General features: G+C 42.6%; 1 protein-coding gene across 1 annotated transcript in view; it reads right to left on the minus strand.

The window, feature by feature from the left end:
- The window catches only part of LOC145417517 (putative oxidoreductase YjmC), a 113152-nt gene that overhangs the window by 28336 nt on the left and 57417 nt on the right, over window positions 1-27399 (minus strand). The window contains exons 6-7 of the mRNA XM_080286225.1: window positions 9271-9369; window positions 1227-1425 (exon numbers count right to left, since the gene is read on the minus strand). Of these exons, the coding sequence (XP_080142351.1) occupies window positions 1227-1425; window positions 9271-9369 (298 nt within the window). The remainder of the gene's footprint in view (window positions 1-1226; window positions 1426-9270; window positions 9370-27399) is intronic.

Below are 27399 nucleotides of genomic sequence, written 5' to 3' on the forward strand. Positions count from 1 at the left end.
TTCCGTTCATTCAGTTCACCACCTACACTTCTCGTCACTCGCCACGTATACCTGTGGATCATTTTGTGTCTAAAGAGGGTATTGGATATCGCCAACCCCTTCCCTGCACAAATGTCCAATACAGCACTGCCATTCTCATCCACTTCAGCAGGCACACCCCACTCACCAACTACTCCATCCACCTTCACATTTCCTACTTTTCCATTCATATCTCCAGTTAAAAACACACTCTCATTCGTTTCAAACTTTTCCATGCATGCTTCCACATTTATCCAGAACTCTTCTTTCACTCTGCTTGCACGATCTTGCGTTGGCGCATACACACACACACACACACACACACACACACACACACAAACACACACACACACACACACACACACACACACACAATTGCCCACATTTGTTGTCCAACTTTCAGTCTGACCCACACAATCCTTGAGCCAACTGATCCATACTCTCTAATATTCTTCTTCCATCTACAAGCAAACTACGCTATGCTATTTTCCTCCATCTTAACACTGTCCTAAGAACGCAGGCCCCCCTCTCAGGCCCTGCCCCGGGTATTGTCTACAGCTGCCACCGCATCCCCCCCTCCTCTTCTCGGCCTTGATGGTGCTAGATATGGCTACAAAGGAACTGGGGAACTTTTCTTGTCGCCTTACACTCTTATCTGACATTCTGCTCACTGAGTAAAATTTACATGCAAGCAGCTGTATCAGCTCACTCCCCTCAACGGTGACCCTCTCCTCCTACATCTAAAAACTCTTTAGTCTCAGAAGTTATTCTTCCCAGTAATCACACACACTACGCCAGTGTTATACTCACTCATATGTCAGTCCCCATCATGGATGGAATCTAATCCAGATGAATGCTACACAGGTGCTCTATCCACTCAATATTGGAGTCTCTACGCAATGGCATTGTTCTTTACTTATGTGGCCAGTGACTCGCATGAACTTGAACCTGGGCCCTTCAACAGGTCTTTCGATAAAGTTATATGGAAGGCCTGTTTGTGTTGTAAAAGTCAAGGTCTACAGAACCCTAACTATTCTCTAGATCCTGGTGAGAGTAAGAAACGTTAGGAGAATGTGTGTTGTAGACTTCTAGAGCGATGGGTAACATTACAGGGAGGGCAGAGGGAATTCATACAGAGTTGTATTTTGTATACAGAGCACACACACACACACACACACACACACACAACATTATGATAATATACCAACCTGACAGTATGCCACAGAAGATCTCCACCATCATTCCGAGTCCAAAGCCCTTGTAGCCTGAGTGTTGCTCTGTTCCTCCCAAGGGCAGTAGCCAGCCACCCTCATGAAGGACCTTGTTTGGGTCAGTGGTCAGTTGCCCGTCCTTGTCTGTACCCCAGCCACTTGGTATGGCCTCTTTCTTCAGATTGGCCATTTCAACCTTAAGACGCAAAATGACAGTTTAGGCTTCACTCAATTTGATTATGCTACACCAGGTTAGGGTAAGATTAAATGTCAGTTTTTTGGAATATACTCTCTCTCTCTCTCTCTCTCTCTCTTCCCTAGACAGCCTAAAATTAACACAGTTCAATCATCAACAATTCACACTTTTCCAGGTCAGCCTTGTGTAACTTTTCTACCCCATTCCCAGGCCGGGGGTGAGTTTCCAACGAAATGAAGATTTGTTGCTTGTGTTCACCAAACTGTTGTGCTATGTATTTCAGCCATGAAAAATCGCTCCAACAAATGACATACCAGCGTGTCATCGGCCCAGAATCGGTTGGCCAACAAATATCACGTCGGTGGGTCATTGGCCCGGAATAGTGTTATTCACATGTAAATAGTATCCTCTGTAATAACATGTTATTGTTTAGATTATGGGTTTTTAATGGATAGAGATGATTGACAATAAAACACTGTTGCTGTGACAGCATGTGTTACACGGCCACTGACCTTGCCTATATCTAGTGCTACAGCAAAATCATGAAATGAGGATGGCCACAATCAAGTGAAGGTGTCTATGGAGTGGAACACTGAATTGTGCTCAAATGCCAAAGGGAAAACTGCAGATCTTTAATCATGTTATAATGATTTCCCTTTGGCCTTCAGGTGCAATTCAGTATTCCACCTCATGGATGCCTTCACTTGACTGCAGCAAGTAGTACTTTGATCGATATTAGAATTTGCAACAAAAATTATGGTAGAAAGCAGCAATTTGGTCAATATTAAAAATTCCTCCCCCCAAAAAATGAATGATGGTAGCAAGTAAGAATTTGACAATAATGGAAACTTCACAAAAGATGATGGTATCGAGTAACATTCACACCGTTTTAAAAACTTCCATGAATAAAGATGGTAACCAATTAGAATTTGACTGATAATTAAAATGACAGAAAACTTGATAGTAGCAACTAACATTTTGATATAGATATTTCAACCAAAAAAATGATGGTAGATAGTAACAAAGCGGACAATATTAACAATTTTCACAAAAAAACGATGGTGACAAGCAACAATTTGACAATGTTAGAATATGAAATTACAATAATATTCCGATAATCCATCATAATTCAGCAATGGTCATATCAGATGGCACAAATGTTCATCCACTCATTTGATGTGGTGCTGCCTAGTTCTACTTTCACCTTTATCATTCAATTTCTGTCTGCCATCCTCTCTTCCTATTTCTCCCATCTTTCCTGTCACTTTTTTTTTTACTCCTTCCATTTCAGGTGGCATTACATTGAGTGACGAGCCAAATGGTTTCCTGTAAGCCAGGAAACAATTTACAACTCTGTGTGGTTACCAGTTAACCAACCCAAACCTCAAGTGTCAGCAAGCGGGTTGGTGGGGGGTTAGTGCCCCTCCCCATAAAACAACTAACTCAAAGAGAAACGGACACCCCTTGCAGGACTGTGGCCTCTGGCAATAGATACACAGAGACAGAAATTACAACAAAGTATAATGGTGCCAAGTAACATTCAAATAATAAAAAAAAAAAAATGATGGTAGTATGGAGTATCAAATCCATTTTTTTTTTTTTTTTTGATAAAAAAAAGATACAGTAGTAGCAGGTAGCATTCAAATCATTACAGAATTTTCTGCAAAAAATAATCGTACTATGATATAGTATTTTTTTTCAAGATACTTCAAGTGAATCTTGTGGCTGAAGTAAGTGAATCTCGGCCTTCAGCCGCGATTCATATATTTAGTCCACTGAGGCAGGGAAATCACTGCGAGATGACTGAAATAATTTCGAATCAACCAGTAGGAAGTACACGAAAGCAAAAAAAATGGATACTGTTTCTATTCCTTAGAGCAGCGGTTTTGGGTCTTTTTTGCAACAGGATACACAAGGGGTGGCCACAAGAAAATTGTCTCCAAGTCGCCCTGTCCCCCGCTATTTCACTGCCCTCCCCCCCAGCTCACCCCCCCCTCACTCATATACCTCTCCAGTCCATCCATCCATCTCATCCTCGGCCTTCCCCTCCCTCTCCCCTCCTCTACCTCGCTCACATACACTATCCTCGTTAGTCTCTCGCTCTCCATCCTCTCCAAATGGCCAAACCACCTCAGTGTATTTCTCCTAATGCTTTCTATCACATCCACATCCACACCACAACGCTCCTTCATTTCCTCATTTGTCAGTCTGTCTCTCCATGTAACTCCTCAAGCTCCTCTCAGATAACTCATTTCCACTGTTTTCATTCTTGACTTGTGTCCTTCCAGCAAGGTCCAAGATTCACTTCCAAACGTGAGAGTTGGTATCACAATACTATCATGCAGCGACATTTTTACTTCCATGCTCACCTTCCTCTTTCTTATCACTGCTTTCAAGGAACCAGCAACATTTCTTCCTTGTTGTACCCTTTCACGCACTTCATCCTCCAAAGTTCCATCCTTACTCATCACACTGCCCAAATACTTAAATTCACACACATTTTCCATTTCCTCATCATCCAACTTCACTGTACATCCAATGACTCAATTTCTCTCGAAGACCATAACTTTACTCTTCCCTACATTCACCCCGTTTCTTACACATTGTCCCAAACTCACTCACCAAGCCTTGCAGGTCCCCTTCGTCTTCACTTAACAAATACAGTATCATCTGCAAATAACAATACAGGAAGCTTCCAAACTCTGTCCTCTCTCATTAGGGCCGCTCCAACATCCACTGCTCTACCTTGTGTCTTTAACCCCATCCATATACAGACAGAACAACCATAGAGACATGACACATTACTGTTTCAATGCAACGTTCAGACAGAAAAATTCACCGAGTTCACTATCCACACGCTCTGCAGCCTTAGCGCCCTCACATATACTCTTCACGGCATTCAACAACTTCCCATTTACTTCATATATTCTTAGTACTTTCCACATTCCATGTCTATCCACTCTGACATATGCTTTCTCCAAATCCATGAATGCCACATACAACTTCTTTCCCTTCTCTAGAAACTTCTTCACTAAAGACCTAAGGATGAATATTGAACCTCTTCACTTCCTAAAATCTCCCAGTTCTTCTCCAATCAATTCCTCTGTTATTTCTCTAACTCTGTCAATAAGTATCCTACCATATACTTTGCTTATTACACTAAGAAGACAAATGCCCCTATAATTACCACACACTTCTTTTTCCTCTTTTCAATTGTACAGGGTACCTGACATCCTATCCTCCGGGACTCTAGCTTCCTCCCAGGCCAATCCGCACATCTGCCATATCCTTGCTACTACTATCTCTTCCCAGTGCTTCAGCATTTCACCACACACTCCATCAGTTTCTGGGGCTTTCCCTATTCTAACTTTCTTCACTGCTTCCACTACTTCCATCATACTGATCTCTTCCTCCCTTCTCACTACCCTCCTTCTCCCAGCTATTCCCCAGCCACTTATACTCGCATTACTTTCATTCTCTAGGTTTAACAGTTCCTTTACGTGTTCCTCCCATCTGCTCACTTCTCTCGTCTCCTCTGTCAATCTACCATTTTTATCTTTGAATCCCCTACTAACTTTTTTACCCCACTGTCTAACTCTCTTTACCTCCTTCCAGAACATTTTCTTACATTCCTTCCACTTTACACTCAAATGCCTTCCAAACTTCTCATTCGTGCTCTTCTTACCCTCTCTTACTAATCTCTTCACCTCTCTCTTCCTCTCGAAATATAACTCTCTCTTCTGATTCTCAACTTCCACCATGCCTCTGCTTCCCATCCACTCACTATATGCTTTCTTCTTTTGTGCCACAGCTTCTCTCACCTCTTAACTCCACTATGCTGTTCCTTGCACCCCCTTTCGTTTTCTCTTCACCCCACACACCACCTCACATGCTGCGCAGATTTCTTCTGTGAAAATCTTGCACACATCTTCCACCTCCCCTATCTGTTCCAAATCATATTTACCCAATCGCTCCTCCACTTCTCTCTTATTGTCTGCCTTTTCCATCCTCTTGTAACCTTTTTACACTCGTTGTATGGACTACCTCCTCCTGTCCTTCCCTCCTTCTATTCCTCCATTGCACTTGAACCCTGACTTTCACCACCAAGAAGTGGTGGTCAGAAAGCCCAGTCCTCCAACCTCTGTATGCCCTTCCATCCATTACACACCTCATTCTGTCATCCACACACACATAATCAATTATTGCCTTCCGTTCATTCACCACCCACCCTTCTCATCACTCGCCATGTATATCCATGGATGATTTTGTGTCTGAAGAGGGTATTGGCTATCACCAACCCCCTCCTGACACAAATATCCACTAAAGCACTGTCATTCTCATCCACTTCAGCAGGCACACCCCACTCACCAACTACTCCATCCACCTTAACACTCCCTACTTTTCCATTCATATCTCCAATCAAAAACACTCTCTCATTCCCCTCAAACTTTTCCATGCACATTTCCACACTTGACCAGAACTCTTCTTTCACTTTGTTTGTACAATCTTGTGTTGGCGCATATGCACACACAATCGCCGACATTTGTATTCCCACTTTCAATCTTACCCACACAATCCTTGAACCACCTGATCCATACTCTTATATTCTCCTTCCATCTTTTGCACACAACCGTACATACACCCTCTTTTGCCCTCTCATTCTCACCTGCTCTCACACATATACCCCATCCATACTCCCACTCTCACCTCATCATTTAGTCTCAGTTAATGCACGGATGTCCACTTTTGCACCCTCAAGCACCTGGACAATCTCGCTCTCACCTCATCATTCGCATCCCTTACATTCTGTGTTGCAATCCGTACCTTTTTCTTTAAAACAATAATGTAAAATGATTATATATATATATATATATATATATATATATATATATATATATATATATATATATATATATATATTTGCAATCCGTACCTTTTTCTTTAAAACAATAATGTAAAATGATTATATATATATATATATATATATATATATATATATATATATATATATATATATATATATATATATATATTCCTGTAAGAAACGAGGTTGAATGCAACTGCTGTTTCTGCATCAATTAACTTCTGCTCAGTGCAGATGTGTCGGGCTAAGCTACACTGATTTTCATTCAGATTTCCGAGTACCTGTCCAAATGTTAGTGTACTTGGAAACATTTCGTTTCTTCCTGGGCACAACTTCAGACCAGCCTGACGGCGCGTGAAGCGAGACCTCAATATACAGCAGATGCCAACACGTATTAACACGACTGGTCAGACAAGAGTGTGATGTACCGTTAGCGGCTATCTCTTTGGTGGAATGAGTTAGCTCACCGATGTCGTGATCTTGTGCGTGTTAGAAGGATTTGTAAATCTTCAACTTGTGAGCTGATTGCAGGTTCCAGTTCGGAAATGTAATATGTTTCCAGAAACATGGGTACTTTTTTTTCTTTTTTTTTTTTTTCCCGCGGTCAATGAAATCAGTACTTTTCCCGAGGTGCTGACGGATGAGGGAGGTGTTGTCACTAAATAGTTCTCCAGTATTTTTAACGATCCATCCCGTGGGTGACACGCGGGACGCCTTGACTGCTTTAGTCCTCGTAATTCCTACACAGTCCTCACTTGTGCAAGAATGTCGGTAGATGACGTAGTCTTCTTACATGGGCCTACTTTTCACGGCAGGGCGGTTCTTGAGTATGTGATTAGCGCGATGCTTATGTTAGGATCTGTGCATCTGACTTTCTTATGAGTAACATTTTTCATTATTCTTTCGTCAAATTTATACTCTGTGGACAAGTAATGTCTGTAGTACAAAGTGATATTCTCTTTACTGAGAGGAGGAGCGCTGTAGCTGGAGTACCATTTGTTAACTGCATAGTTCACTACGTCTTCCACGCCGCTATTCCGATACCCACTGTTGACAAGAACTTGTGTAAGTCTTTCCAGCTCTGAACGCACATTCCTCCATGAGGAATATTATATATATATATATATATATATATATATATATATATATATATATACGAACACTCCTCCATGAGGAATATATATATATATATATATATATATATATATATATATATATATATATACGAACACTCCTCCATGAGGAATATATATATATATATATATATATATATATATATATATATATATATATATATATATATATATATATATATATATATATATATATATATATATATATATATACGAACACTCCTCCATGAGGAATATATATATATATATATATATATATATATATATATATGATTGGATTTGCATATCCGCTGTATATTAGGAGGAACTCTGGACAAGCACACTCTCATTTCTTCTTCAGAACTTAGCAGTCATGGCCTTCTCTTATTTATTTATTTTTTTTTGTTAATAAGCGTTGAGAGCCCCAGTTCACACAAATAAGAGGTACCCGTAGAAAACTGCAATTTTTTTTTTTTTTTTTTTTTCCGCTGTGCGTGGGTATTCGTCTTCAGTTAAAAAAAAAATCTAGTGACACTTCCATGTACTTTAGTTTTACTTTGTGGCCATTGAGGAAGTCTGTTAGTTCCTTTTCCTCAGTAAGTTGCTGGTTGTTTGATGGATCATGAATTAATAGATTTCTCAGCTAATCGTAACTTTCAACACATGTACAGTATTTGGGAAATAGTGCTCAGTGCTCTCACCTAGGCTTCCAAGTTGTTCACATATTTATTTGTATCAGCAGTCTTTGCAAACATATCTAAGTTGCCTTCATTCACTTTAACATTCCAGGGCATATATTTTTTTTTTTCTGCCAAAGCTGTCATTTTGTCTGCAGAAGATAAAAAAAAAAAAAAATCATTTCTCCCTTGCAAGTTAGTATTGACCTTCTTAAATTATTTACCAAGTAACAGAACTTGGCACAACAGGTTTCATCAGCTATTAATTCACAAAATTCATATTTCTCTTCAACAGCAAAGATGAAAAGCATTTCATTCTTCAATTCATGTACTCGAGACAACACCTTTCCTCCTCTTAACCATCTGACTTCTGTGTGGAGAATAAGGGTAACATGAGAAGACCCCATTTCTTCATAAATCAAGGGAAGCAATCCTGACGTTACTGGTCTGCTTTTGATAAAGTTTACCATGTTTACAATGTCATCGAGAACAGATTTCAGTTCGTATCCCAGAGTTTTGGCAACCAGTGCTTCACGGTGCAAAAAACAATGTGTGGTAATCAAGTCTGGGTGTTTTCTTTTTTACTAATAATACTCGTAAACAACCTTTTACTAACCTTCCCAATGAAGGAACACCATCCGTGCAAATTCGTACACTCGATTTGTGTGTGAAATCAACACTTTGCAAGTACAGTGGTCACTCACTCGAGACGTAACATAATATTATATCCAGTACTTTGATAGAAGGTGTCTAGTATTTAGTTCTTCGTGAAGATGGTCCACCAGCAGTTCAATATGAAGTTGCTTACATTAACGAGAGGGATAATCATTCATAATCAGTCACCCTAGATAAGGAGAAATGATAATTTTTCAAGTTTCATTGCACAGATCTACATCTTCATCAAAATTTTGCGGCACACTAAGCACATAAGGGCGGCACACAGCTTGGGAATCACTGCCTTAGAGGATGGACAGCCATTCTTATGTTTTGAAAAGTCTGACCATAACCATTATTTAAAACCTACAAAATCCCTCACATCCTAAACGGTTCATGAAGACTATTGTTAACCCATAATGGACGGGAATTTGGTAAGCTGGAAACAGTCTAGCTGTAAAGATAGTTCAGATTCTTCACCTCCTGAAATGGTTATTAATATAAGAATGACAGTATTAGCGAAGTGTATGGTACTAACCTTTCCACTGGCGACGACACTGGTTGCCATGTCCAGCACAAAACTGTCGGTGCCACTGCCGGGTGCTGCCACAGAGATAGGGTTCGTGCCCACCACACCCTGATGGAGACACCACTTGTTAGCATCACCACCACACCAATCACAAGCCAACGCTGTCCCTGTTCAGTAACGATCCCTTTCCACGACACCATGACCCACCAGGCAACTTTGACCTTACTTAGGTGATCCTCTCATGACATCGTCACAACTACAAGACAGTTGTCACTAACCAAGTACATTCTCTGTCTGACTGTCTGTCTGTCTGTCTGTCTCTCTCTCTCTCTCTTCAAATTGAACTTCTAATCTGTGATTTTCCCAACTATCAATTTTCCCCGATTTGGAGGGCTCCCCCTCCTCCCATGGCTTCGATCTTGTCAGTAAGTACCTCTGTCCCACTACCCAACAGGCACTCCACCAGCAGTACTCATCATCGGCATCATCATTATCATCACTATCGTACTGCTTTATCAGCTTAACCTACTTCTCCCTATTCCATTGGGACTGGGAGGGCGTGAGGAAAGGTATGTTATCTCTGATGGGGGATGTCTCAGAGGAAAAATTATCATTAGCAATGGCGCATCCTGGACTGCACGAGGGGTGGGGGAAGGTCCATCTGGTTAGCAGCCTCGGCCCAAACTGCTGAGAATGAAGGAAGAGGTGAAAAAATAGTGCAGCATTATGATCAAGCGGCAGGGATTCTAGGAAGTATCTCTCAGCTCAGTCAAGGCCTACATTACAAGGCCTGTGCCCGAGCAAGCGGCCCGCCTGATGACGTAACAGTAACGGGTGAACCATCCCTCAGCCAGATGTGCTTGATGAACACATATCCCTTCCTGATGTCAGTGTACTAACCTTTGTTTCAGCTTATATTGCTGACTCAGTTCTGAAAAGGCCAATATGATCAATACTTGCAGTCACGATCCCTAGTTTTTCTACCAACCATGGTGAGAAGGAGGTGCAAGGGAAGGTGAAATAAGGTCAGGGGAATGGATGTTTACAGTTCAGTAGTGTTCAGGTATGTGTGAGTGTATGTGTGATGAGATGCCAATACATGTTGCCCTGGCCCTTGTACAATCTTGTCCTCCACGGGGTAGAAACTATGGATCATAATTGGGCAGTACATGTCGCCTCTCCTCTGACACGGATCTTAATGCTAACACACCTGGACAATAATGTGACTACTTTCAGATTCTCGACAAACGAGGTTTAAAATGGCCAACTGAATTCGCTGTGTCGGTCTGCTCTAACACCTACGGAATATTCAAAGCATTTAATGGAGTACAGCAATTTCTTTCTTATAATAAAAGTGTTGTAATCAAACAGTCCATTGATTTTCATTTCTCTGTATGATCTGAATGAGTTACGATTTAGTGGCATCTTTGTGAATATGATTATATCACAGTGCTGTAAATGCCTGGCTAGTATAGGCTGCGAGCCAATAATTTTGCCAAGTCATCCAACAATAATATGGAAGGCAACTGCACTAAAAACTTTTCAGCACTAAGGGTTTGAACATACACACACGTGTGTGTGTGTGTGTGTGTGTGTGTGTGTGTGTGTGTGTGTGTGTGTTTTAATTTTATGTTCGTTATAATATTTTACCAGGTAATTATAGAACTGGTATTATTATTAGTATATAAAACTAATGTATACATTTAAAAGTTATGCCTGTAGCTATCTAGGTGACCTTGGCTCAATCCCCTTGCCTGTAGGACTACAGGCAGGACTTCATCCAGTGTCTTTCTCGGTCTGACTCTGGGCATTTTCCTCTCTATATTCACGCCTATGATTCTCCTCAGCCAGTTTCTCTCTCCCCTCAACATATCCAGCCGTCTCAGCCCCCGGGTTTACATAACTTCGTTATTATTTCTTATGCCAAGTGTCTCACAGCACAACAGTATCAGTTCTGTCATTCATTCCAACAGGCTTATTTTTGTGCATTTCAGTGTACAGTTATCCTAGCCAAGTCCCGTTGCCACACAGCGTAACACTTCCCACGTGTATTGAATAAAAAGTACCCCCGGCCACGAAAGGAAAGCCCTTTCATGGTCGGGATTTGTAACAGTTCATTTTCTTTTTTCGTGCACTTCTCATTGAAGCCATCCTCACGGACTCAACGAGTCTCCCAGATGACAAAACTCCTCCACACATTTCAAGTGGCTTTATCCGTAACTGACAATTTCCACTGTATCGTCCACAGCGTCCAAACACCTACAGTATAAGATAGCACACTGAAAAATTTTCATACTCAGCAGTCTACCTAACACCACTGCACCTTGTGTGAACCCATCTGCCAGTATTTCAAGTTGTGCACACAACACAAGTCTTCCCAACTACCTTTTACACACAGCACTGGACCACAAACCCTGTTTCACAACGTACCATCCCTCACACCCGCTGACCGTAACCTTTGTTTTACTAGTATCAACTTTTAATCTCTTTCCTTCCATTCCTTCTCTCCATCTTTATCTTTAGCTCCTCTCTGGCCTCCTGCATGCTTTCAAAATTCAGAAACTCTCTTGATAGTACTTCAGCCGCTAAGCTAATCAGCAATACCTCAAAAATAAACTCTAGAAACCCTGTAGGGTCCCATATGAACTCTAACGCACACCGACACTACGCAGAATTCCTTGCTTAACTCTCCGCTTACACTCGTCAACTTATTTCATCACCAAATTGGCGATCCATTCATCAACGCACAGCTTACCCATTGTCCACTTTACTTCCACCTCCGAGACTATCAAACACCTACTCCAGGTCCACAAAAAGCTTTCCTTTCTGAGATATATATCATACAAAATGTGGAACACTGAATGTTGCATCAGTGATCCCTCTTCGTGGCATGAATCCAATTTTCATCATTGTTTTGATCTGACGACCACAACCCTCTGTCATTCTCTCTCCATTGCATCAGCCTTGCCTTCAAATATATTCATAGTCACAGTCTCTAGCCACACTTCAAGTATTGTTTCTTCCCTACAGCACACACACACACACACCGCTCGCTGGTGCAGTGGTAACGCTCTCGCTTGCCAACTGGTGGACGGGAGTTCGCGCCTCGCTCAGGTTGCGAAAAGTTTCACTGACGAAGTGGGTGGTTACTGTCCCCCTTGAGCAAGGGGACGGGTGTGTGCGTGTGTGAAGGTCACAGCCTTGCCCTTAGATCGGACTATATGAGCTCTCAGCTCCCTTCCGGGAGGGTAAAAGCTGACGATCACGACCATCAAGTGATCCTGACCGACCCGGTGAATTACACACACACACACACACATACACACACACACGAGAGAGTTACTCTTCTAGGAGCTGCCTAGCATGGGCCAACCGGCCTACTGCAGTTATCCTCTCTTCTTATGTTCTTATGTTCAAAGTAATCTGGAGGCGGTTCTGTTCTGGCCATTCTCTGCTGGGGAGTTCCTAAGTGAGAAAGACATGGGAGACAATGATGTGGGCTATCGTGATTTTGAGTTAGGGATGCATTTGATTCTAGGCACTGAGATAACATAAGTTTAACTGGAGGAGCAACACACCTGAGTTTTAAATATGAACTTAACATATTCATCAGTCATGGAAGCTAAGTCGGATGGGTGGCATAATTTTCGCAGGTTGGAGTAAATCCCTCCCTGCCGCCCCATAACATGTGTACTGGAGTGAGTCAGGGCGAGAAAAATATTACGAATGTGGGAGTATAGAAGGGAAAATACAACAGACGGTCCATTGCGACAAGTGGAAAGGTTGCGTGGGAGAGAGACAGGTTAGGGCTACAACCTGTGTCTCCCACCCAACAGTGAATACAGTGACTGAGTGTGAGGAAATGACTAGCCCTGGAGTAAATGAGTATGAGTGAGACTTAGGGACAGCGAATGGAAAAAGCATGATGCAGAGGTAGTGATTAAGTGAGTACAAGATTGTGAGTCTGTTAATCTGATGTAGGTGAGTATTTGTAATAATATCAGAGCGAATGTTAATAAAAAAGTGAAATGGTAAAGTGTGAAATCAAGCAAGAGTGGGTATTACTGACACCGCGAGAGTGAGTGAAAGTCAGGAGTAAGAATGATGCAAAATGGAAGTAAGTGAGAGTGAAAGGATGACGGTGCATGAATCCATATGTAAGAATGAATGAATGAATGTGAACGTGAGGATGTGTGACAATGGGTATAGGTGGCACAGTGCAAGGATGAGATAAAGAAAGTCAGAAGTGAGTGAGAATGATCTGGAATGAGGGTGAGTGGGTGATAGTGCAAGAGTGACCGTGAATGAATATAGGCGAGAGTGAGTGTGAAAGTGAGAGTAAGTGAAAGTGGGTATGAGTAGTACTGAGGATGGGAGTGAGTGGAGTGTATGGGAGCATATCTGAATCAGAGAGAACTGGTGAATATGTAAGAGTAAAGGCGAATGAATTTAGGAGAGCGTGTGAAAGTGAGTGAATGTGAGTGTGAGTGAGAGAGTGAATAACAGGTAAAGCGGAGATTACGAAAGTACATGGATTGGGTGGCAATGGGTGCGGGTGAGACTGGTTGCAATAGTGAATGAGAACAGCGAGTGAATAAGAGTGAGTAAATGTGTATGTGCATCAGAGTGAAGAAAGTTAGCAAGTGAGAGAAAATGAGAGAAGCATATCTTGTGCGAGTCACTAAGTAAACCTGAGAGAGAGAGAGAGAGAGAGAGAGAGAGAGAGAGAGAGAGAGAGAGAGAGAGAGAGAGAGAGAGAGAGAGAGAGAGAATACGAGACAATTAGGAGTGAGAGTAGGGTTGCAAAGGTGGGGTAAGTTCCGGGAATTCTGGAAACTTTCCAGGAATATTGTCGGGAATTTATTAGGGGTGGGAATTTTGGAAATTTTCGATATTTTTCTTATATTTTTATTAATTTCTTTATTTTAAACAAACTGACCTCTTTGAAGTTATTATTTTATGGAAAAATAGTTTTACATGAATTTAACAATAGTTACTGTACATGAATATCAATAATATAAATTCATGTACCAGTAGCAACCACTCAGGCAACATGTTATTATGTCTGAAAAGTGATGATAAATTTAGTACAGTATAGCCTACTATGTTAGGTTTTGTACAAGACTGATCACGTCCAGTACGCGTTCAGTACAGATTACTCTGAGTCTCAGTGATGCATTCAGGGCAGCAGGACAACAGACTACAGAGACAGAGGACGTCAGCAGCTCTGCCACTGCTCCTCTGGGTCTTGTTCATGTGCAACTCTTCTTGTTATTCATGTACTAAGTAAAATACTATAGCGATTTAATTTATATTTAGATTTGTATTTTAGTTGTAATAATAAATAACATTTTGACAGAGAACACAGCCGTAGAGTCATCATAGTGGCAGTTCCATAAATACCACAGAGTGGCAGAAGCTAACATTAAACTGAACTGACTTAGCTTCCGTTAATACAAATTAAACTTTGTTAGGTTGGTAAATGTTTAAGATAAAGAGACGAAGGTTGTTAGGTCAACTAGCCTAATTGTATCAGCTTGTTATTTCCAAGAAAATTAAACACTGCATGAACAACAGATGCCTGATGTTGCGTTGGAAATCAGAACACTAACATAACAGTAAATCCAGCGCAGAGTTCCGTAAATTACAACAAAGAACTACTATCCTTCTATAAAAAAAAAAAAAAAAAAAAAAAAAAAAAGCTTTTCTGTACAGCTACATTTACTCTTTAAGGATAGGCAGTGGAGTTTCTTTAAAATAACTGACTAACACCTTTAAGAAATCGGTGTACAAACATGTTTCTTCTCAGATCTGCTTTTCCTGATTATATAATCAGTCCAATCTTTCCAATCGAATGATGACTTATTGCCTCGAAGCCATCGGTAATTTCACAATTTTATTCAGGTTTACAAAAAGCCTTTTTGGTTCCACGGATTTAAAAAAAAAAAATCCCATTCAATAACCTATGACGATATACGGTAAGATCTAAGATGAAGGATAATTTTTTCTAGGTAGCATAGAAATATACCTTATATTTTCAAAATTATGTCCATCTGTTGATTCTACCTATATTGGTTAAAATATGATCTAACCATGATACTGTATAACCAACACAGATCGTCAGGTCCTCTTGCTTCATTTTCAACTCAGCCAATAGAAGGCTGGAAGCTGATTCATCATTGACTATGACAATATCTTATATGTTAGCGTACAGAATATACATAATTTACCGGGTAGTAAGAGAAGCATTTTGTTAATGTGTGTTCTCAAGTATTTCTCACATGACAAAGAATATCAGCAAATTATGGTTTGTTAAAGCTATTTTTAGGTAAACTATAATGTGAGAAATTAGCTGAGGGTTTTGTTATTTAACACTCATAACTGTACCAGTAGCCAACAACAAGGCTTAGCTTCTGTACTGTACCTGTAGGCTATAGATACATGAAAATGAAATAGTTTATGCTGTATGTAATTATTCACATACTAAAATACAGTAATTATTTTCAAATTGTCTGGTAAGCAATATCAGGAAATTTCGGTTAAAACAATATAACTTAAACTCAATCCTCTTCTGACAGAAGCACCAAATAACATTTTTGTGGTATCAGTCTTAACAATTACAATTTTGTAAATGTAAACACGAGTTATTCTTATACATGGAATCCGCTAAGAAATACTATCATTATCCTTGGGTTAAGCTACTAACAACTACGAAATATGTAAATAATGTACTTAGTTAAATTTCCATAAATAATTGCATACACATTGCACAATCAGGAAAGTTCCCGATTATTCCCATTTATTCCCATAAATTCCTAAAATTTCCAAGAAAAGTTTCTGGGCTCAAAATTTCAGGGAATTTTGCAACCCTAATCGAGCGACATTATGTGTGTGTGAGTGAAAGTACTGTGCACGAGTAATGAAGGAGTGTGAGTTTTTCATTTCCTACTTTCATTACTATTAAAAAAAAAAAAAAAAGAGCCAGAACATGAAAGCCTGTGAAAGTAATCTTCCCCAAGAAAGCTAACAAATGAATGGTCAAATCAAGATGTGGGATATTAATATTGAGATTCCTCCAGCCATTTTTTTTTTTTTTTTTTAACTAAAGAAAGACAGATTAAAATGGATTTCCAGAGACGATCGTTTGGGGCTGTGAAGGACTAAGAATATCGGGTAATTCCTTTATTACACAACTGGCAACAAAAATCGTGAGGCTGAATAACTAGACGGACTACGTGGCCGCCGTGATGCACCAGGGATGCATGCTGAGCTCAGAAAAGCAGTGACCATTGGTTTACAATTTTCCATTCTTGTACCGTTATAGAGAAGTGTTATTATGGTTGTGATTTTTAAAAAAAATGCCAGTATATCCAGATTAATAATTCTTTCAGTTTCATAAAGTCGCCGTATCCACTTGATCATTATATTGCAGTGTGAACAAAGTCTAATTAATGAGACGTGGCTCTTACGTAAAGGCCCACAGAGTAAGGCCAGTGTGGCGAAGGACGACGATTGCATTTCTATGAGCCAGCCATGTTTGTGTCCTGTTCGTGGCCCGTAACGCCAGATGAATTTGTCTAACCGTCCCAGTTTTACATTGCCGCTGCTGGATGTGTTGGCATAAGCTCATGCAGAAAATAGGTTCAGTGTTAAGTCACTCGTTTTCCTCCTCAGGACAGAGTATTAACTCCATGAGATTAATTACAACGACTCATAACAATTGTCCAGTTATGTTGGGAAAAATATAATTAACATAAAAATAAATAGAAAAATGACACCGTATTTACCCTACAAAGGAAAATGTGTTGAAATAAAGAATATTGATAATTACATTACTCTCCTCTAATGTGACTCACCAAAGCTGAGTTTCGGGGACCTGAGCTGATTTATTGTACAAATATATTTATATATAATTATATAATTACATAAAATCCTCAGACTGGCTGTGCATGTGGTAATAAAAAACAGATCAAAAGTGCGGATATGTATTACTGTCATTTAAGATTTTTTTTTTCTCATCTTGAATTAATAAAACAGCGAGTGAAGCACACTTGAATTCCTGCCATATTAATAGTACATTTAGTCGATAAAATTTTCACAAACAATACTATAAAGATAACTTGTGTTGAGACATCTCATCTTACACCAACACGGAGAAAGATCCCTCTCTCTCTCTCTCTCTTACTCCTTGGACCTCCTCTTCTGCCCTCTTCTTCTCCCTCTTGCCCAATCTCCCTCTCCCTCTCATCCTTTCCCTCACCCTCTTTCTCCCTGCCCCTCCCCTCGTTTCCCTCCCCCTCTTCCCCCCCTCCACGTTTCTCTCTAGCTCAGCCTACCTCTCGCTCCATATTCGCCTCTCTCTCTCTCTCTCTCTCATTTTTTCCCTTTCCGTCTTCCTTTCTGTCCCTCTCCTTTTGCCTCCCCCTCCCTCATCCTCGTCCTTCCCCTCCCCTCTCTTCCTTACATCTCTCTCTCTCTCTCTCTCTCTTGCATCACTTCTCGCATTCCGTGTCACGGTGGGGAAAAGTAAAAGTGGAGGTTGCCCAGCTGTTTCTTGCATTTTCAAACAAGATTCATCCTACGTTACGTCAGTGGTTAGAATCGAACACACCCCTGACTCTTAATCAAGTCACCAGCCCGATCATAAAGGAAAGCATATTCAGAGGCGTCAGGATATTTCCGTAAAAATGCGGGTGTTACATGAACTTTAGGCGAATGGAATGCAAGAGAAAAGCAGCAGGGTGGACGAATTCGAGTGCATTGATATGAATGGTGTGGGTGGCTGGTCGGATTGGCTGGTGAGGGAGGAGAGAGGCTGTAGCGTAATTATTGTCGCAAAATTTCTCCGTAATTCATTGCCGGAAGTAATCCCGGAATGGCCTGCATATGTAACACAAGCTTGCGGTGACACCCTACTACCCAATAATACAGTCCAAATGATTTAAGTCCTTTCATCATATACTGTGTTATGTTAATAAAAATGATTCCTTTGCTCTCTTCCACCCCTCGTCCCTCAGGGCCCACACCTTCTCATCCCCAACGCCACACCACGTGTCAGTTCCGCTCCCTGCACCCCATTCCTCTCAGCTGTAAATGATTCAACGACCATGCTTCGAAACTCTGTGAGCTCAGAACTCGCACAGGGGAAGTGTTGGCAACGCTGAGTGTTAAAGCTAGAAAAGTGTCCAGGTGTACTATCACGATCCCTAGTTTCTTTACCCTTCTCGCTCGAGGGAAGTCGAAACCAGGGCTGAAGAAAAGCCAGGCGAGTGGACGCGGTTAATCTGGCAGTCTGATACTGGCTCACGATAACGGAATGACTCACATACATTAAACACAACACTGTCATTCACGCCCACCAATTAACCACAGTCATGGAACATGAGTGAGAAACTTGTCATAAAATTTAACTGAAAAAAGATGAAGGCATCCATATCACTTAATGCACTCTTTAAATACTTCTCGGTTTCCTACACATCATGTGAACACTGTTTTTGTTTGAACTATCCTTTTCGAAACAGTTTCGTAGTCTGTGATTATTACAACAGTGAAGTAACTAATTCAAGTAATATTGGGGATATATCATTATTCAGATATCAGTATTATGCACACATTCTTCTTCCTGCTTTCAATTCCTTCTCATTGAGCCTGAACTGTCACTGCTTTTATATTAACTTGGAGCTTCGAGAGTACCGTGAACACTGAAAAAGATAGTTCGGACAGGAACCATGTTCACATAATGCATGGGAAACCGAGAAGTATTTAAAGGCGCATTAAGTGATGTGAATGCCTGCATCTTTTTTCAGTTACATTCATGACAAGTTTTTCATTCATGTTTCATGACTGTGGTTATATGGTAGGCGTGCGTGACAATGTTGGGCTTGATGTATGTGAGGCATTCCGCCATCGTGAACCATCATTAGACTGCCTAACTTTTCTTCGAGCCTGGGGAGTACAGAAATTCAGGCTAGCGATAGTACAACATTGTACGTTAGAGTATAATATCATTTGTGTGGGTATAGTATTGTTTGTGCGAGTATAGTATTATTTGTGCGGTATAGCATTATGTGACTGATATGTGTGGATTTATTGAATAATAAATAATGTAATGTTACATTTGTCATTGTTTCAGCCACTATAGTGGGATACCGGAGGGGCTGAATGGGAGATCTGAAGAGTAGAGAACCAAAGGCTGAAGATAATATTAATTGCCTTGGCTGTTATAGCTAGTCCAATAGGAATGTCATCAGAAGATATCGGTGGCCCTGGGGTAATAGTAAAGTTATATCATGTTCTGTTGTTGTTTATCACAATGTCAGGAGGCATAATAGAGCTGATCCCCACAAGTGTGGGAAAGTTTGGTCCTTGGTGAGTTAGCTTGTTGGCATCATAAATTTTTCTCAGTTCTCTGACTACATTGTTAGCTGTTGTGCGAAATCCAATACCACTGCCAGAAATCTCTTTCAGAGTTGAAGTGATATCCTCATCCATGTCTTCGCTAATGCTTGTTTGCTCTTGTTTTTGCTGTTGCTGTTGTTGTTATGGTGATGTTGCTGCTGTTGATATTGTTGCTGTTGTTCTTGTACTTGACTCGGCTGTGTTCCAGTTTCTTTTTCCTCACGTCTTTTTCCCTGTGGACCTGGCGGAATGACGTTGATCATGCTCTGGAATATTTTCTTGCTTGGTGGATTATCTTCGGCTATACTGTCGCTGGTTACTCCTCAGTCGGATGTTCAGTTTGCGGTTACTGGTGCCATGTTCCGCCATGTTTTGTAAGTGCACCTCAAAGGTACATACCATGATCAGGGCTGTCGTATTCTTATCCAGTGGAGTTGGTTCATGTAGTTTGTTGTTGGTAGCACTGGCTGTAATGCTAGGTGTTTAAGGTTCGACTTCTCGCTCCTAGAACACCTAAAGTGGAGCGGGGTCCTCTTTCGAGACCGGGGGTTAGGACAAATAAGACGGAGGCAGGACACAAAAACTTCAGGCAATAACCTTTACACGTGTATTACTTAGTCAGACAAAGGACAACAGCAGATGATACAGCACAATATTTGGTCAATTACAAACTCTTATAACTCGATTCTCAGTATCTCGCAGGATACTACAGTAGTAAGTACGTGGGATAACACTCCAAGGGTAATGTACAGGATTAGTATATAGTCCAGGGTATTGGTGTACGTGGAGGGGTGAGCAACAGGGCCCACTAGGGGAGGGTATAAGGTCTAATTGTATTTATGGTAGTATGAGGCAGAGGTTAATGACAGCACGTTCACTTCATATTATCTAAGTACAAAGGGGTATTTGTTAATTATCACAATCCGATCCAAGGTGGTGGCGCGCGTGGGGGGAGGGGAGGGAGAGTTTAGGGTAAAGCTCACTAGGGGAGGGTGTAAGGCACTGAGGTCTAATTATGTTTACAGTAATATGAAGTGGAGGGTATTGATAGCGTGTTCGATTTATTATTTTCTAAGGGCAAGGGACATCTAGACCAATTACTAATCTGAGTTCCACGACTTGGTTGTTACACTGAGGATGATGTGGAGGGAGTCGTACACGAGTCTTATGCACTGTAACTGAGGTTTCACAGGGATTGTTCACTACTCTGCCTCTTTTGTAGTTTGGGCCTTCATTTCCGTCACGTAAACACTGGCCTGGTGCTAAGAGAGTACACTATCACCTTGTCACTGTTCCACTGTACTCAGGGCAAAGTCACTGTCTCACAAGTTAATGAGGGGCGGGTGCGGCAGGGAGACACGCCGGCGACAGCTTGGCTGGGGCAGGGGCACCGCCAGGGTAGGGCGTTCCGAGACGGCACGGTATGGTGCACAAGGGCGTCTTCTCTCGTCAAGGGCTGCAGGTGGCAAAGGGGTCCGATTCCTCCGGGCTGGGGACAGGAGTAAGGCCCTCAGGACTGGGGCCGAACAATTCCCTGAACCTTGTGGTCAGGTCTTGGCCGGATTCGGAGGTCCTCCGTCGTTGAGGTGTAAGGAGATCCCGCCCAGGAGTTCTGGGAGGGGCCTGGAGTTCCCTAGGGCTGCGGCCCCCAGAGTCAGGCGGCACCATCAGGGAGGGGCTGCGGCACTGGTCCGTGTCAGGGTCCGTCAGGTGGGTTTTCTCCAGGGCCATGCGTAGAGAGCAGAGGCCTGGGGAGACAATAAGGCCTCTCCAGTACTCTCCCACGTCCACTGCGTCGGAGGACAGGACACTCGCCTCACGCTGGGGCGTCAGGACTTCTCTCTCCTGGTTCCAGCAGTGAGGCCCGGCTACTGGCCGTGGATTCCCAGGGGCGTGACCATAAGGCGCCGAGGCCTGGCTACTGGCCGGGGCCTGAGAGGGGGAATAGGAACCAGGGCACCTCGGGACACCTTTGGAGTGGCTACCAGCCCTCTGACAAAGGCGGGAGTGGCTATAGGCTGACTCCTGCAGGAGGGGTGGGGAGCGGCTACAGGCCGACTCAAGGGCAGCACCTTCAGAGCGGCTACCAGCCATCTGACGAAGGCAGGAGCAACTACAGGCTGTCTCCTGCAGGAGGGGTGAGGAGCGGCTACAGGCCGAATCGGGGACAACACCTTCGGAGCGACTACCGGCCATCTGACGCAGGTGGGAGCAGCTACAGGCCGACTCCTGTAGGAGGGGTGGGGAGCAGCTACAGGCCAACTCGGGGCAATCCCTTCGGAGCGGCTGCCGTCTGACGAAGGTGGGAGCAGCTACCAGCCGTCTTCTTCAGCAGGGGGTGTGGAGCGGCTACAGGCCGTCTCCAGAGGGACACCTTCTGACAAAGGCAGGAGCGGCTACCAGCAGTCTCCTGATTACCCTCAGGTCGGTGCTGGACTGATTCCTTTACGAGGGGCGGGTGGCTACAGGCTGTCCCAAGAGGGAAGACACCTTCGGAGAGGCTACTGGCACACTCCTGTAGAAGGCGGGAGTGGCTACAGGCCAACTCCTGAGGGGCGCTTATCAGAGCTGGACAGACAGTAATCCACCCCGAGATGGTTTGGTGGAACCCCGCCTGGAAGGTAGTGCCGGATTCCTGCTATGGCGGCGGCGGGGTGGCTCCGGGTCATAGGGGCGTACGGCCTGGGCTGGCTTGTGCCATTGTCGCGCCGAATGTCTGTGTGCTGCTGCTGCTCCTCCGTGGGGTCCTTGTGGGGGTGTCGGTGAATTTCCAGGGGCACTATGCTGAAGTTCTGGTGTGGGGGATTGAGCACTCCCAGGGACACTATGCTGTATTTCACTGACAAAGGTAGTTGGGACACTGATCCTCGCATTGTCCTCTTGGTCTTTCCGCTTTTAAATTTCTTTCCTGCTTGGGCACTTCATGGTCAAAGTTCTGTGGTTACCTCCACAATTAATGCATCTATTGCTCTCAGCAACAGTCTTTCCATGTATGCCCGTCCATTGTGCACTCTGAGCATATTTTGTATTCTTTTGTCGTTTGAAAAAGAATGATCCTCCGTCCTTAGCACCTCATACATATCACAACTGGCACATAGGCCTCTCTATTAAGTTGGTGTTATGGAATTCTGTGACTAAATAGTACAACTCCATTATCTATGGCCTTTTCAGAACAGAAGTTATTTAAAAATCACCATGGTGTTGCCCCTAAGGAATATGTAAATATTTTCCACTTCCTCGTATGCCCATCTGATTTTTATCCATGGTTTCATTTCCAGTTCACTCTCACCTTAAATGTCAGGACCACTTTGCCTAACCCCGGGTTCCTATGCTCCTCTGTAGGGTGACATAGGATTGGATGATGAATGGATGGATGGATTCATTTCCAGTATCTTCCTAAATGTTTTGGAATTATAATTATCAACTCGGAAGAGCACCTTTTTTTTTTTTTTTTTTTTTGCCTTGACTTCAAGGGGCATGACCGAACTAAATTCATTATCTGTAAATTCCTAGTGACATTTTTCTTTGTAAATCAGTATCCTCGTCCCTGCATGTTAATACGACAATGCTACCTTCCGTGTAATTATATGTGTGACACAGACATATGGCATGAGAAGATTTGTTGCAGTTTACATTTTGTGGTCTTCAAACTCGATAAGGGATGTTTTATTTCTCTCCTTGCCACTGTCTCTCATGGATTCAAAGTGTCTCCCACTGACACGTCAAACAAAACAAGTGTGCCTTGAGGCTCCCTTTTTGAGGATCTCCTGGAAGCCCAATCTCCTACTTACTTCCCTGGACAAACTAGACTCCAAACCCATCCACCTCTAAAGGGGGTGTGAGTTTTCCCACAAACAGACTGCAACCCCCTGTCACAAGAAGTCCTACCCTACCGAGAGAAAACAGCCCTGACTGCATGCCAGCTTCTGAGCTTCCTGTGACCAGGGGCTAGACCCCAAGTACCCCCTCCCTATGAGCAGGGTTCGGCTTAGTACCACAGGCAGTCTCAGCTGGGCCAACCCAAGCACCCCAACACCAATGCCGAGATTGGGTGAGACTAAGTCAGGACAAACGTCTAAGGTCCGATTCACACAACCCGTTATGGTTCCGACAGGCAGGCTGCTGGCTTGACACCATCAGAATGTTGAGTATTCACATGATGCGTTCCAGTCTGTCCAGCATCGTCATTCAGTATGTGCTCATTGTTGCGTGAGGATCATGACCACTTGGTCTCTAAGGAATTTGGCAGCAATTGCTCTACTATCAGAAGAGGAGGAGGACGGAAAAGTTCGTGGAAAGAGGAAAAGGTTATGGGTTAACCAGTCAATGAAAAAGAGAAAGTTCGAGGGAGAATTCTGGACCCTGTATAAAAGAACTGGCAGATGATGAGGTAAAAATTTTCAGTAAACCTGTTGGAGCACACTACCTTGAGAGTGATACAGCATGTCCTGTATTAAGGCTGAGTGATATACCATACGCTGTATTAAGGCCAGAAAAAAATTAATTTTATGTGCAAAGATTATGAAGTGTAATGTCACGTATAATAAGCTAATGACACACTCAATTAGTTTGTTTACTTCCACATCAGCCACTTTCTATATCTCATCTTTAGGCAGATTATCACTGTACTTCTTGTTAGTCATATCAAATAACTCTTCATAAGTATGCACAAGTTTGATCAGCCTTTCGTCCACGATGCCAAGCAATGAACTGTATGTGTTATCTACATGGACAAGGCAGTAACTGCGAGTCGTGGAATGGACAGGTACACTACGTGTCCTCGTTCACATGAGCCATCACCAATCCATCAGGCCGGAGTCAAGTCGCCAGCTAGCTGGCCAGGATTTCTCAAGAAGATATCCATGATGAGTCGGTCGGCTGACAGACGGCTGCCGCCATCAGCTTGACAGGTCATGTGAACAGTTACAGTAGAATGCATGTAAGAAATCTCGATGGCGTCTAGCCGTCGGACTGCCTGTTGGAACCAAAACAGGTCGTGTGAATTGGGCCTAAACTGGAAGAAAACTGGTAAGACCAAAGGCGTTAAAGTAAAGCCAAAGTTTCTTTATCTGCCAAAAAAGCGACAAGATAAAGACGACATAGTCTATATAAAGAGTTAAAATCGGCAAAAATCGAAAGAATTTCTACTTCCATACAAGAGTCAGGGTCCCATCCTTGCCTATAGCAGTGACAGTGGTAAATCGAATCAAGAGAGCAGAGGACAGTGTTGCCTGTCCGGCAACAAGTTAAGTCGAGTTGCCTAGTTTGGTAATTACAGAATGTTAGGTAAATATATAATAACCTACGAAACTCTTTGTTTTGAGTGATCTGATATGGGCACTAAGCTCCGCCTTCTGGTTTCACGGGTCTTGCCCTGGGGGATGACAGTGGCCACTCCACATCTAGCCTCCTTGTTGTTGACCCATTGTAAATACGGTAGGTTATGGAGGGTGGAGACTGGGGGAGCCCCCCAACTAAGGAGGGAGAACAAGGATATTAATCTAACCTAACCCAGAATCTTTACATAGGTACAACACAGGGTGAGGTGGACTGAGCGTCACCGCGATGTCATCATATGTGCATGCGCACTTGGCATTTAGGGTTCCCCCCCTATTAACAATGATTCATAGAAAGGTTAAGAATTCTTAAGGTTAGCAATGTCTACTACACCGGCAACACTGGCTGAATGCTCGTGAAGTTACCTCCTCTTGCATGACAAAAAAAATGCATGGTGACAGGCAACAAATTTCAAACAGTCTTCTGTAAGCGTTTGACTTCGGATGGCACTGTATGACTGAAAGTGTTTTATCTCGATGTGCCATTACAAAATACGCTCTATGCCTCCATTAGGTCACGTCCACACGTGCCCTCGAACATATGTTGGCAACACGGCTGGCAACATGTTCGGGAACATGTTTGCAGCAGTATTTGGACAGATGTATGCAAACATGTGTCAGTGCAGCTTCGTACACTGGCAGCTGAGGCGATGGAATAAGTGTGTTCATACGAGGCAGCTGAGACTTCATCATGATGTTGCCAAAATGATCTGGACGCTGCTGTTCCCAGCATGTTTGCAGCGTGTTCCTTACTGTGTTGCTTACATGTTGCCAGCACTAGTTCGAGCACATGTGTGGACGCGCTCTTAGATAAGGAAGGTAGCGGTATCGTTCACAATATATATATATATATATATATATATATATATATATATATATATATATATATATATATATATATATATATATATATATATATATCATCCCATTGCCCCACGAGAAGCGTAGGAGCCCAGGGCTAGGCAAGTTGGTCCTGAAATTTATGAGTGACCAGCCTCACTCATCCCTGAGTGGCATTACGTGAGCAACAAACCCCAACCACCCCTTGGATATAACCTTCACCGGCTCAATCCGATTGGAGTGCCGTAATTACCCACTCAACCACCAGGTGCCGAAATTTGGTTATATGGTTACCACCCGGCGTTGTAAATGGTTTCCTGGTGTACAGGAAACCATTTGGCTTGTCACTCAGCGTAGAGTCACCCACAGGCAGAAGGATGGAGGAGAGGAAAGGGCAGACACCCAAGACCAGCACTACATCGATTGAGTGGATGGTGAGCACCCCCACCTACCTACCTGTATAAGAATATATATATATATATATATATATATATATATATATATATATATATATATATATATATATATATATATATATATATATATATGAAGCCTCTGTGGTACAGTGGTAAAGTGTGCATTTTCGTACACTGATGAACGAGGGTTCGCGCCCCGCCAGGGTAATAAACTTTGGGAGCGTTCTTCTGGCCACGTACTGCTTGGCGGACACAAGGGGTGCTGTAGTTGAACCAGTGTCACATACTAAAAAGTATGCTTGCACCCAGTCGGCTAGCGCGGGCCGATTACACTTGGTTCACAGACTACACACACATCCAAAGCCACTCCAACACTACAGTTAACTTACAAGCATTTCTCACCCTACATACAATCTCTACCAGACAGCCTAAGCCACTTGGTAGAGATACATTGGCTGTATCGTCCCCACTTCGTTCGGGATAGGCCGGTCCTGCATTGGACACTGAAACGGCTGACGATGATATATATATATATATATATATATATATATATATATATATATATATATATATATATATATATATATATATATCCTCTCCCTCCTCTTCTCTTCTACTTCCTTTGCATGCATTCACAGCTTTTCACTTTTGCTCTCGCTACATCTCTCCCTTACACTCACCTCCTTCTATATCTTTCCTGTTTCTTTTCTCCCCTTTCTCTTCGCTTCACTTCTTTTATGCGTCTTCTTTTCCCCTTCCTTCCTCTCCCTTGTTTCCCCATCTCTTCTTTCTTTCTCCTCCTTCCCTTCTCTCCTCATTTCACTCTCCCATCTCTCCCTTTCACTTCCCTGCTCTTCTCGTCTCTTTCCCTCCCATCTCTCCCTCTCACTTCCCTTCTCATCCCTTTCCGTCTCCCTGCATCGCATCGTTTTCCTACTCTTTTCTTTTTGCCTCTTCCCCTCTCTTCCCTTCTCTTTTCTTTTCTTTTTTCACCTCTTGCGTCTTTTTTTCTTCCCTTCCTTTCCTTCCTCTACTCGTTTTCTCTCGTTTTCCCCTCCCTTCCTTTCCTTTAAGTTCTCCTCTTTTTCTCTTTCATTCCTTTCCCGTCTCTCTTCTTTCCTTCCTTTTCCTTCCACATGTTGTATAAT

The sequence above is a fragment of the Coenobita brevimanus genome, chromosome 110, assembly GCF_032717465.1.
Source record: "Coenobita brevimanus isolate Jiangsu-jjx chromosome 110, ASM3271746v2, whole genome shotgun sequence".
Taxonomy (NCBI): domain Eukaryota; kingdom Metazoa; phylum Arthropoda; class Malacostraca; order Decapoda; family Coenobitidae; genus Coenobita; species Coenobita brevimanus.